Source organism: Oncorhynchus mykiss, chromosome 11 (genome assembly GCF_057628025.1).
Source record: "Oncorhynchus mykiss isolate SJ-2025 chromosome 11, ASM5762802v1, whole genome shotgun sequence".
NCBI classification, from domain to species: Eukaryota; Metazoa; Chordata; class Actinopteri; order Salmoniformes; family Salmonidae; genus Oncorhynchus; species Oncorhynchus mykiss.
The window spans coordinates 34,523,800-34,537,360 of NC_143032.1; the positions used below are offsets into that span (position 1 = coordinate 34,523,800).

The 13,561-nt window shown below is 44.2% G+C and overlaps 1 protein-coding gene across 33 annotated transcripts in view; it reads left to right on the top strand.

The window, feature by feature from the left end:
• Positions 1–13,561, top strand: part of LOC110535604 (sickle tail protein) — a 178,193-nt gene that overhangs the window by 89,068 nt on the left and 75,564 nt on the right. For 15 of the 33 annotated variants that reach the window (XM_021620698.3, XM_090189912.1, XM_090189913.1 and 12 more), the window contains exon 2: positions 11,648–11,940. In XM_021620698.3, the coding sequence (XP_021476373.3) occupies positions 11,648–11,940 (293 nt within the window). Of the gene's footprint in view, positions 1–6,751; positions 7,077–11,647; positions 11,956–13,561 lie in introns of those variants that run through there. The other 18 variants (XM_021620697.3, XM_090189922.1, XM_090189891.1 and 15 more) reach the window with 3 other exon arrangements.

The following is a 13,561-nucleotide window of genomic DNA, read 5'->3' on the forward strand; positions in this document are numbered from 1 at the left end:
GCAGGGCCTCTCTCACAGAGGATCAGGCTTATTGGCTAGCAGGGCCTCTCTCACAGAGGATCAGGCTTATTGGCTAGCAGGGCCTCTCTCACAGAGGAAATAAAACTTTATTGGAGCTCACCGCCTTTTCCAAATGGGAGAATATTGAGTTTGCTGTCGAGTTAAAGACACACAGAGAAAAGAGCTATTCCATTCCATCGAGCACCAATAGAATCATGTAAAATGCATCATTTGTTTAGTTGAAGTACCTCACTGGAATATGATGGCCACTGGTGTTGTAGCTTTGTGTTAATATGCATTTTCACTTACAGATAGGCAAATGAGTTATACACTTTTCCTCAACTACTCTTGTATCTATCTCTTTCTGTTTTTTTTTTAATCTCTCGGTCTCCCTCTCTCTCTCTCACACACACACACACACACACACACACACACACACACACACACACACACACACACACACACACACACACACACACACAGTGGTTCATATCATATCTAGCTCCTCTCTTTTGGTGCCCGGCCTATCCAGGTTGGCAGACATGTCTCTATCTGTTTATTGAAGACAGGAAACTCTGGTCAGTCAGGTTTGCGTTCTCTCAGACATCTTAATGCAAAATTGCCATAATTAGCCTTCCATTTCGATTGAAGTGCTGAGAGTGTAGACATACACTGAGTGTACAAAACGTTAAGAACACCTTCCTAATATTGAGTTGCACACCCGACTTTGCCCTCAGAACAGCCTCAATTTGTCGGTGCATGGACTCTACAAGGCGTCAAAAGTGTTCCACAGGAATGCTGGCACATGTTGACTCCAATGCTTCCCACAGTGGTGTCAAATTGGCTGGATATCCTTTGGGGTGGTGAACCATTCTTGATACACACGGGAAACTGTTGAGCGTGAAAAACCCAGCAGCGTTGCAGTTCTTGACACAAACCGATGAGCCTGGCACCTGCTACAATACTCTTTAATACTCTCGTTTAAAGACACTTAAATCTTGTCTTTCCCATTCACCCTCTGAATGGCACACACGCACAATCCATGTATCAATTGCCTCAAGGCTTAAAATCCTTATTCAACCCGTCTCCTCCCTTTCATCTACATGGATTGAAGTGGATTTAACAACTGACATCAATAAGGGATCATAGCTTTCACCTGGATTCACCTGGTCAGTCTATGTCACGGAAAGAACCGGTGTCCTTATTGTTTTGTACACTCAGTGTATTTAGTGCACTAATTGTGACCAGAGCCCTACAGGCCCTGGTCAAAAGTAGTGCAATATTTAGGAAATAGGGTGCTAGAGTAAAGAGAGTTTGAGTTGTGGCGGTGGAGACTACATTTTAATGAAAAGCCCTAGAGGAAGCAGATACAGTCAGAGAGGAGATGAGATGTGGTTATCTGTGTGGTGGAGTTTTGGGATTATACAGCTAGTGAGAGGGAGACGGCACAGCCATGGCTCCATACAGACCCCCATCACTGTTCGGTGCAGAGCACAGACTGTCCACTGGGTACCAAAGACACGGGTCACATGAACACTCACTGGGGACAGAGGAAGAGCAAGAGAGGGAGGAAGGAAGTGGGAGACAGTGAGGTGTCAAGGGGGAATAGAGGCAACTCAAGTTAAGTGGTATTTTAAGGACAGGGAGAAACAGCCATCTGCAGAAATAGTATTCATGTCAACAATGGCCTCCCAACAGTTCTGGGTACTTGCACCATTGATTATTCAAGATGTCTTAGTAGATTGTATAGGGAGGCCCCATGAGACGACATGGGACGATATCAGCTCTTGAGCATTGTACAGTAGCCTCACATAACGTTGTAACAGTACTGTAACAGCATTATAGATTCAGTCTTAAAGTTAGGAGTGGTTTTAACTTCATTCTTAAAGTTAGGATTGTTTTTTACATTTCAGTCTTAAGAGTGGGGAAGGCAAGGAGGATGTTGGTCTGTGAATGAACCAATAGCAGTTCTACTGAGCTCAGTGGGAGATGCCAACCCCTGGACCCTCTCGAATCTCAACAGAGCAGTGGTGAGTTAGTCTGTCTAGGACTCGAAGTTAAAGTCAGCTCCCACGTGATTGGATGACAGGTTTACCAACGAGGTTCCAGTTATTTTCTAAACTATTTTGGAAAATTAATATGTGCCTGAGTACGTTGCCTATTATGGTGTTATTTTAATATCCCCCCCCCCCCCCCCCCCCCCATGACTGTGTATACTGTACATGCTGCAATGGGGGTTAATAAAGTAGATCAACGCCGATGAAACTAGAGACAACAATTCTACATGTTTACATATCCTATCTCCCCTATAGTTTTCGTTTGACTTTGTCCTAGTTATTGCCCTACTACAAATACTCAAGAATGTGTGTGAAAGTTGGAAGTGTCGACATGTACGGAAATCTTTTTTACGACAGGAACGTGCACAAACTGAAGCAGATACACTCAGGGGCCAAGAGTTGAGGGCTCAAACGTTTCCTGTGTGTGAAAAATGTGACCGGGCTGCATTGTGAGAGCATTAATAGGTGCTTTTCATTGAGCTAAAAAAAAAAACAGCATGGAAATGAGCTTGTCGGACAGATCAGCAATCAACTTCCTCTCAATGTAGAAATCAGCCTCTCTGTGCACTGTCAGACGCGGCAGGTGACCTCCAGACTGCCTGTCTCAAATGGCACTCTTAAAGGGCCCATCAAAAGCTCTGGTCAAAAGTAGTGCACGAGATCAGGAATAGGGTGCGATTTGGGACACTCCCGTGCGCTACCCATCCTGTCCAGAGCATGGCAGAACCCTGGCAGGGTGGCATTGGCCCTTTGACAGGCTGCCCATGGGAAGGAGGTAGGCACTGTGATGAGTTCTAGTGAAGGACGTGGCAGGAATCAGACGGTCTAAAACTAGGCGACTGACGAGAATACAAAGAACCTTCATGTGCTCAGAGAGTGAGTCCCATTGCGACAAGCAGGGGAGGGAGATATGGATCATGTGGATGTGTCCGTCAGACGGTGCTCTTCCAAAAGGTGCGGAAAAAAAACATCCATATACCTTTGGATTGGGTTTCGACAACTGATAGTCCAGATCTTATGCTCAACATTTTCAACACGTAAGAATGGACATTGTGCATCCCATATCATCAGGGGAGAACAGATTGTCGTCTTCATAGTAATGCCCTATGTGGGCTCTGCTGTTGTAGCACACTGCAGCTCTTTGTTTCATGTTAATGGATAAGTCATACCAGAAGAGTGGGAGTAGTGCCTGATACATTCCTCCATAAATGACTACGGGATGTGTCCCGAATGGCAACCTGTTCCCTATATAGTGCACTATTTAAAAAAAAACTATATCGGGAGTAGATGGCGCCATTTGGGACCATGTACATGGAGCAACTGGAGACGACAAAAGCACGGGTCTATCATTTACTTAACAGTGGCAAATGGGAGAGAGGACATTCTTTAGATACTTGCCTGTAGAGACATTTTACTTTTTGCCACCTCTGAAGACTTTCTCAGAGTACGTGGTCATTTTCCGTCTGGGTGTTCACAATAGGGTCTGTTTGGTTAAGTGAGTGAGTGAGTATAGTGTAGGTTTTCATTGTTTGAAATTGACTGGTTGGGTGGTTTAGGTAATACTGTAGGTACCAACTTACCGTACATGTATACTAAAGGGATTCTGGCTAACTGGTTTGTATAATTCGCCACCTTTTGCTGGGTCATTTTCTATCGGGCTGTTTGTTCAGAGTATAGAGGGGCAGGTTGGTTGAGTGTCTGGAATTTGAGAAGCAGAAACTAACTGGTTCAGGTACCGACATACCACATACAGTGGGGCAAAAAGGTATTTAGTAAGCCACCAAATGTGCAAGTTCTCTCACTTAAAAAGATGAGAGGCCTGTAATTTTCCTCATTGGTACACTTCATCTATGACAGACAAAATGAGGAAAGAAAATCCAGAAAATCACATTGTAGGATTTTTAATGAATTTCTTTGCAAATTATGGTGGAAAATAAGTATTTGGTCAATAACAAAAGTTTATCTCAATACTTTGTTATATACCCTTTGATGGCAATGACAGAGGTCAAACGTTTTCTGTAAGTCTTCACAAGGTTTTCACACACTGTTGCTGGTATTTTGGCCCATTCCTCCATGCAAATCTCCTCTAGAGCAGTGATGTTTTGGGGCTGTTGCTGGGCAACAGGGACTTTCAACTCCCTCCAAAGATTTTCTATGGGGTTGAGATCTGGAGACTGGCTAGGCCACTCCAGGACCTTGAAATGCTTCTTACGAAGCCACTCCTTCGTTGCCCGGGCGGTGTGTTTGGGATCATTGTCATGCTGAAAGACCCAGCCACGTTTCATCTTCAATGCCCTTGCTGATGGAAGGAGGTTTTCACTCAAAATCTCACAATACACGACCCCATTCATTCTTTCCTTTACACGGATCAGTCGTCCTGGTCCCTTTGCAGAAACACAGCCCCAAAGCATGATGTTTCCACCCCCATGCTTCACAGTAGGTATGGCGTCTTTGGATGCAACTCAGCATTCTTTGTCCTCCAAACACGACAAATTGTGTTTTTACCAAAAAGTTATATTTTGGTTTCATCTGACCATATGACATTCTCCCAATCTTCTTCTGGATCATACAAATGCTCTCTAGCAAACTTCAGACGGGCCTGGGAATGTACTGGCTTAAGCAGGGGGACACGTCTGGCACTGCAGGATTTGAGTCCCTGGCAGCATAGTGTGTTACTGATGGTAGGCTTTGTTACTTTGGTCCCAGCTCTCTGCAGGTCATTCACTAGGTGCCCCCGTGTGGTTGTGGGATTTTTGCTCACGGTTCTTGTGATCATTTTGACCCCACGGGGTGAGATCTTGCATGGAGCCCCAGATCGAGGGAGATTATCAGTGGTCTTGTATGTCTTCCATTTCCTAATAATTGCTCCCCAGTTGATTTCTTCAAACCAAGCTGCTTACCTATTGCAGATTCAGTCTTCCCAGCCTGGTGCAGGTCTACAATTTTGTTTCTGGTGTCCTTTGACAGCTCTTTGGTCTTGGCCATAGTGGAGTTTGGAGTGTGACTGTTTGAGGTTGTGGACAGGTGTCTTTTATACTGATAACTAGTTCAAACAGGTGCCATTAATACAGGTAACGAGTGGAGGACAGAGCAGCCTCTTAAAGAAGAAGTTACAGGTCTGTGAGAGCCAGAAATCTTGCTTGTTTGTAGGTGACCAAATACTTATTTTCCACCATAATTTGCAAATTAATTCATTAAAAATCCTACAATGTGATTTTCTGGATTTCTTTTTCTCATTTTGTCTGTCTTAGTTGAATTGTACATATGATGATAATTACAGGCCTCTCTCATCTTTTTAAGTGAGAGAACTTGCACAATTGGTGGCTGACTAAATACTTTTTTGCCCGACTGTACACTGAGTTTATGGAACATGAGGAACACCTGCTCTTTCCATGACAGACTGACCAGGTGAATCCAGGTGAAAAGCCATGATCCCTTATTGATGTCACCTGTTAAATCCACTTCAATCAGTGTAGGATTTTTAAGCCTTGAGACAATTGAGACATTAATTTTGTATGTGTGCCATTCAGAGGGTGACTGGGCAAGGCTAAAGATTCAGAGTGCCTTTAAACAGGTTATTGTAGGAGGTGCCAGGCTCACCGGTTTGCGTCAAGAACTGCAACCCTGCTGGGTTGTTCACGCTCAACAATTTCCTGTGTGTGTCAAGAATGGTCCACCACCCCAAAGGACATCCAGCCAACTGGACACAACTGTGGGAAGCATTGTCGTCAACATGGGCCAGCATTCCTATGGAACACTTTCGACACCTTGTAGAGTCCATGTCCCGACGAACTGAGGCCGTTCTGAGGGCAAAAGGGGGGATGCAACTCAACATGAGGAAGGTGTTCTTAATTTTTTGTACACTCAGTGTCCATACTATGCTATAGGGATTCTGGGTCAAAGGTTGGATGTCTGTCTGGGAGTCAGCGGGTGACAGTTCCAGTTCTCTGCATTTGTTTGACATGATCTTTTATCTGGCTCGGCTTTGTGTGCTCAGACACACACACACACACACACACACACAAAAGTCCCAAAATGTTGGGTATAGGTTTGCAGTCCTTTATAGCAAACATATATGTTTCAAGTCAACAGTACACTCACACATGTAGACAAATCTAAATATGGAGATTCATTATTTTTTGACTTCCATGACCCTTATTGTACTGCTTGAGCAGGTCAGCGTCGTTAGGTTATGCATATGTGTGGCATATGTTACAAAACCATTTTCATGACTGTACTTATGATGGCAGCCGGTCACTTAAAAAGCAGCTGAGCAAAGACAAGTTGAGCGCCTTGTGTGATGAGTATCAACTGGCCGTAATCCAGAAGTAGGACACATGCCTGGTTACATCTCTCTTTTGACGAAAGTAGAGCACTATAAAGGGATTAGGGTGCCATTTGGACACAAGCCTGTCACTGTCAGGTTCCCTATGAGATCAGAGGGAATGGTTTAGTAGGAGTCAGCTCATATAAGAAATACTGTCGTGACAAAGACCAGAGAGGGCCGTGTGTGTGTCTGCGCGCGTGCGTGCTTGTGTGATAGAGAGTGGATCAGACACCTGTTGGGCTGGGGCCCACTCTCTAACTGAACGATGCCAGTAACCTATTTCAGATGGCTATAGAGAGGAGGCAACTTGCACACACATGCAAACTCTCTCTCCCTCTCACGTACACATGCACACATACCCAACCTTACACAAATAAGCAGTCAGTGAGTGGTTGGCCTGAGGCAGAGAAGAGGTGCTTGCTGTCCCTCCTGTGTCCTAGAATGCAGTTTGTTTTCTAAATCCCTACTGGTCGCCCCTGTGGCTCTGGGCGGATCTCTAGGCCCTTTTTTCACGTGAGCCTTGTCTGCAGTTTGGAAGTCAACAGTTGCCTGTGTTGTTTTTCTATTTCTCCTGACCCGTTTTCCTCGCTCCCAGTTTGGTGATAAAATGGAAGAAGGGAGAGGAGGACTTGAAGAGATAGGCGAGGAGGATGTATTCTATTCTATTCTAGAATGTTCAAGCCTTGTAGAAGGTAAGGAACCTGAAACTGAGATAGAATTGGCTGATTTAAAGTTTCTTAGTGGTGTTCCGTGTAGATACAGTAGCTCAGTAATTTGGGAGTTAAAAATAGCCCTGTGAGTACGTCAGCCATGTTGCAACACTCAACTAGAGGAAGGGTAAGGGCGGCGGGATACCCTTTCATTACCCGTCCCGCGGCATGGTTTGCTGGTATGTTCCTACCTACATTACACCCCCATTAACAGTGCTTAACTGATCTGGACAGAGTTTACAGTGAGTTGTGTAGGTGGATATATCCAGGTGAATGCACGTTATCAGTTCTGTTGGTGTTCAAGATTTAATGTCACAAGCACAGTGAAATGCCTTTCTTGCAACCTCTAACCCCAACAACGCAGTTGTCAATAACAAAGGAATACAAAAAATTAGCAAGGTAGAATAAAAACACACACTATATAAAAGAAGAAATAAGAAGAACGAGATAAAGTCAGCCAGCATACTATATGCAGGGTCAATTCCAGTACCACATTTACAATGTGCAGGGATACTGGATCGATAGAGGTAGATACAGTGCCTTCGGACAGTATTCAGACCCTTTGACTTCTTCCACATTTTGTTACGTTACAGCCTTATATGATTTCATCCATTTTAGAATAAGGCTGTAACGTCTCAAAATGAAGTCAAGGGGTCTGAATACTTAGTAGCAGCAGCGTATACGAGGATTGTATGCGAGTGGGTGTGTGTAGAGTCAAACTCTTGGATCTCTACTCCAGAGACGACATCTTGTCAATGAAATACAAAAGGTCTCCAAAATACCTCTGTAATGGTTTTCTTTCATCTTTTATCACAGATGGTTAATTAAAGTCCAAATAGTTATTGCAAATTTCCCTTCCTCTGAAGTATTTCCTGCTCATTCAAACAAGAGTTTCGAGTTCAATGAGTCATAATTCGGACGTGACTTTTTTTAGTACGGCACTTACTAACAGAACACTTTAGTGTATTTTTAGACATAGAAATAGTCACGCGTGTTAGCAAATGATGAAGTAAGTGGTCACACTGGGTGACAGTAATTGACAGACCAAAACACCATGCGATAGGAAACACTACTGTGTGGCGAAGCAGAGCGGACTGAAACGCAACGCTGGAACCCGAAAGTCGTGTTACACCCATGTGCTTTTGTTTGGTGAGGGAGGGAACATAACACAGCAATGAGGATATACCGTGGCTGGACGCTTTTCACACGACTGCCGTTGAGCTTGGAGATGGTGCTGTAGGTGCTATGGAGAGAGTGCATCTTGTCGACGTTTCTCTTTTGCATTCCCGACACTCGCGACTTTCTGTTACCACCGCCAGTGTGTCTTGTGAGAAGCCTCGTCTCTTCATTGCCTGCGCTGGTATGGCCTCGTTGTAAAAGCCTGAGGAATCTTCCATTTCAAGACTGTGAACAGATGTACAGAAAATAATGGTTTTGCTTGTTTCCCCCCAATCGGGCTGATCAAGCACCCCTTGACAATGATTTTTATGATGAACAATGATGAAGGCCAATCTGGGATTCAAACAACAACACCCTGCCGCTTTGATTGTCATGTACCAATTCCCAAAATGCCCCGTTAAACCAAAGCAGTGAAACATGTCTGTTGAAAATGCCCACTTTCTAATCTCCTCTGCTGTGTGCTTGACCTAGAAAGGGACGAATCCTGAGGTAACCTCCCTAGCCATAGCCAGGCCCATGTGTTTCCCCATGAGCCTTTGACAAGTACACATTATGGCTGTACCTGCAGTCTCGAGGAACAAGCCAACAGATCACCATGCTTTATTACTCACACTCCGCCGCTCCTCTCGTCCTCTCGTCCTCTCTTATCCTCCACGCCCCGGCCCTACGGAGAACCAACAGCCTGGAAGAATTACAGCACGGGGGGGGGGGGAAGAGAAAAAAAAAAGAGTGTGTCAGCACACGGTCCCATGGGATAACTCTCAGTCTCACAGCAAGCCCCTCATTGTCACACATACACACACTGGATGCATCCCAAATGGCATATTCCCTATATAGCACACTGTAGTAGTGAAATAGTCATCGGAAGTAGTGATTTGTAGTGTTATGGCCCCATCCCAAGGAACACATTGATTTATAACAAGATAGAGTGTTTAGAGCGTGAACTAAAGGAAATGTTCCTTATTCTCTCTTTAGTGATGCTCCAGAGCTTTTGTATAATTTCAGCCAGTATAGAATTGTGCACAATTATATACTACAACATCCTTGCAATGCATTTTTTTTTAAATTGCAATTCGTTTGATATGTTACGAATTAAATTTGTACAATACGTTATGAATTTGTAAGGGTATAAGATCCCGTGATGCCTCTTTAAGATTGAATATCATGTTGATATATTGGGTAGTTAACAGTATGTTGATGTGTTAAAATGAAGTTGAATGGTTTTCAATATTTATGTTTTTAACTAGACATGTGTTTTCTGTTTTTCCTGGAAGTTCATGATGTATCAAAGTTCACAGTTCACAGAGGAAGACAGGACATCCCTTTAGAGAATGGGGTTATTCCAAGTCAAGATGGCCGCCGTTTTCCAAACATCCTAATGTGCTACTGGAAGGAACAACATTTCCTCCTGTATTGACTTTGACGTACGAATGTCTGTAGTCAGTGACTTCTGTTCACTGTGATGATTCCATTTCCCAATTCTCTGGATAACGTTCTGTCACTCTCCTAGACATATTTGGAATATTTGCCCAGGCTTTTGAAAGTGGGGAGGGTTTACAGTGAACAGCTGCTTCGGTTTGATGTTTTCATCACTGATATTGTTTCTGTCACATGAAATTTGGAGTTCCCGATCACTGAAATAAGCAACAACATGACTATGTGATGAGATTTGGGTTGTGCATCCTGAATGGTTTCCTATTTCCTTTATAGTGCACTACTTTGGACCAGGGTTGGGCACTATATAGGGAATAGCGTGTGATTTGGGACACACCTGGGGACTAGTCTGCAGTACTGGATGCTTCCTATCCTGGAAGATATCAATATCCCACTTTATGATTTTATGATAATTCATACAATGAAACTTGAAGGTTGTTTCCTGTGGCTAGATTTATTGAAAATTCCCAACAGATAACAGAACAATGCTTCTCATACTTTTCTTGGATGCTTAGTTCTCTGCTGATGCTGTCATTGAGTAGAGAACCGACGATCTTTTCAGCTTGAGGCCCAGATGGAACCGTGTATACTGAACAAGAGCGGTTGGCTATGTCAGTACATGTCCATTCGGGACATGTATCGTCCGAGGGTGAATATTCTGCAAACATTTTGTTCCTTTGCCCCAGGCAAGCTCAATCAAACGGCAGATAAAGCATTTGGACTAATTTCAAATAGTAATTGAACCCAGGTCTGATCTGTAGATACATCATTTTTGGTCTAGAGCCTCTACAGGATCAGTGTCCCCCCCCCCCCCCCCCCCCCCCCCCCCGCGGGACGGTTGAGCTAATGTGCGCAAATGTGATTAGCATGACGTTGTAAGTAACAAAAAACATTTCCCAGGACATAGACATGTCTTATATGGGCAGAAATCTTTCATTCTTCCTAATCGAACTGCACTGTCCAACTTACAGTGGCGATTACAGTGAAAAAATACCATGCTACTGTTTGAGGAGAGTGCACAACAACAAAAACATTTTATCATGGCAACTGGTTTGATACATTTACCTCTGAAGGTAAATAATGTACTTACATTCAGTAATCTTGCTCTGATTTGTCATCCTGAGGGTCCCAGAGATAAAATGGAGCATAGTTTTGTTTGATAAAATCCATTTGTATATTTAAATGTAGGAACTGGGTTCTACAGTTTGAACCTCTGCAGTTTGAACCCCTCCCAGTCTGGCTGGTCCACTGGTGTTTAGGGTTAGGTCTCTGACTTAGACTATAGTTTTATAGTCATGTGTATGCCCTAAAGGTTTGTAAATGCACCTAAGGGCACGCGTACACGCACACACACACACACAGCAGGTGAGAATAAACAGTAAAAGAATACTGTCCCAGTTTGTATAAAATAAAAACAAAAGGCAAACTACTTCCAAAACGATGCTACTAAAACTACTAAAACTCTACTAAAACTAAGTGCTCAGATGCATATGATTTCCAGTGGATCAACATTGCTGCTCAGGGGTTGAGAAGAGCTGAAGGATGGGACTAAAAACAAACAAAAGATAACTATTGTAAACTATACTGTGTCCGTAAAATGTATATAGTATGTACAGTGCGTTCGGAAAGTTTTCAGACCCCTTGACTTTTTCAACATTTTGTTAAGTTACAGCCTTATTCTAAGATATATTACATAGTTTTTTTCCCTCATCAATTTACACACAATGCCCCATAATGACAAAGCAACATTTTTAAAATGTATTTTTAGCAAATGTATAAAAAATAACACATTTGTTTTTTCCTGGCGCCACTTCCCTACCCACTGCCACACCCACCTCCTAAGCACCTTTTTGGCCCAGTAGAAACCATGCACCCACACACCGTAAGAATAGTGCCACAGTACCCGTATGTTGACCCAACCTCTCTCCCTCTCTCTCCAGAGCAAACCAAAAGCAACCTAAAGGTGACCTCCCCGGAGGACGCCGAGCACCTGAGCAGGAGGCAGGGCCCCCCGAATGGGACCCCCACCCGGGCCCAGGACCCCAAAAGTAACAGCAGCCGCAACGTCCCCCGCAGGCATACGTTAGGGGGGGCACGCAGCTCCCGAGAGATCCTGGCCATGCAGCCCTCGGACATGGACAAGAAGAGGGAGGCCTTCCTGGAGCACCTGAAACAGAAGTACCCTCACCACGCCTCGGCCATCATGGGCCACCAGGAGAGGCTCCGGGAACAGGTTAGTGACGAGCAGGTTAGTGACAGTGGAGATATTTCATTCCATATTTTTTACTTGCGTTTCCTACTGGCGGTCTAAGCCACCGCCACCAGAATACATGTACCAGTGAAAGCGTGGGACCGAATCCGACCCACTGCTATTCTAGCACACCCTCTCTCATCTCTTCCTACCTTTACTGCCAGTCTTTCACTTGGGCTCTATTGTGACACTTTTCCTAGTTAATCAATTTCTTTGGTCCAAATTATCAATGAATGTGAGACTACTCTTTTACACCTGGGGTGTTACAAGTGATTTGTATTTGTCTTGTTTGGGTCAGGTGACAGTCCAATTGCAACACTATTTCTCCCTGTTTTGCCACAAGTCCATTCCATAAATCATGTTGTCACCTTTTTTTCTCCTTAGTCTGCTCCAAAATTCTTGTTCTTTTGTATTTTGTCTTGTGCAGAAGTGGTAAACATTTGGCTCCGTACTGTTGCGGTTTCCCGGACACAGATTAAAGCTAGTCTTGGACAAAGAAACATGGTCAATTAATCTCTATCTGGGAAACTGGCCCCCAGTGTTCACATTCAATATTTCACAAACGCTACAAACTTTGCATCTACCATTAGCTGCTTATTGCATGTTGGTCATTCATTAATAATGACCGCTTAATAACCATAGATTCATCATCAGAATCCTCTGCTCACACACAAAAACAGAGTGAGAGTCTTTAGACCAGGTGTGGTAGCCCTTTGGGACTCCGACTGAGTCTTTAGACGGCTCCCTGTTTCATCTATTGCTGCTCATTGGACCCTATGATCACTCCACAACACAGCTGATGCCTCATTTTGTTTATCTGTCGGCCCCAACCTCAAACTCAGGCCCTGTGTGTAGCTAACTGAACTCTCTGCCCATTCATTGCCATTTACCCGTTGTTGTTGTTGTCTTAGCTGTTTACCCGTTGTTGTCTCACCTGTTGTTGTCTTAGCTCTCCCAATCAACACTTGTGATTGCTTTATGCCTCTCTCTAATGTCAATATGCCTTGTATACTGTTGTTTAGGGCAGCTCCCATTGTTTTATTTTACTGCAGAGCCCCTAGTCCTGCTCAACATGCCTCAGATATCTCCCTTGTCCCCCACACTTGCGGAGACCGCACCTAGCTTAACTGGCGCCTCCAGAGGTGCAACCGCTCTCATCATCACTCAATGCCTAGGTTTACCCCCACTGTACTCACACCCTACCATACCCTTTATACCCCATTATGCCCTGAATCTATTCTACCACGACCAGAATTATGCTCCTTTTATTCTCTGTTCCCAACAAACTAGACAACCAGTTCTTATAGCCTTCAGCCGTACTCTCATCCAACTCTGTTCCTCTGGTGATGTAGAGGTTAACCCAGGCCCCGCAGCCCCCAGCACCACTCCCATTGCCCAGGCGTTCTCATGTGTTGACTTCTGCAACCGTAAAAGCCTTGGGTACATGCATGTTATGATCAGAAGCCTCCTCCCTAAGTTTGCTTCCGCCAACCTTGATGTCCTAGCCGTGTCTGAACCCTGGCTTAGGAAGGCCACCAAAAATTCTGAAATTTCCATCCCCAATTACAACATTTTCCATCAAGACAGAACTGCTAAAGGGGCC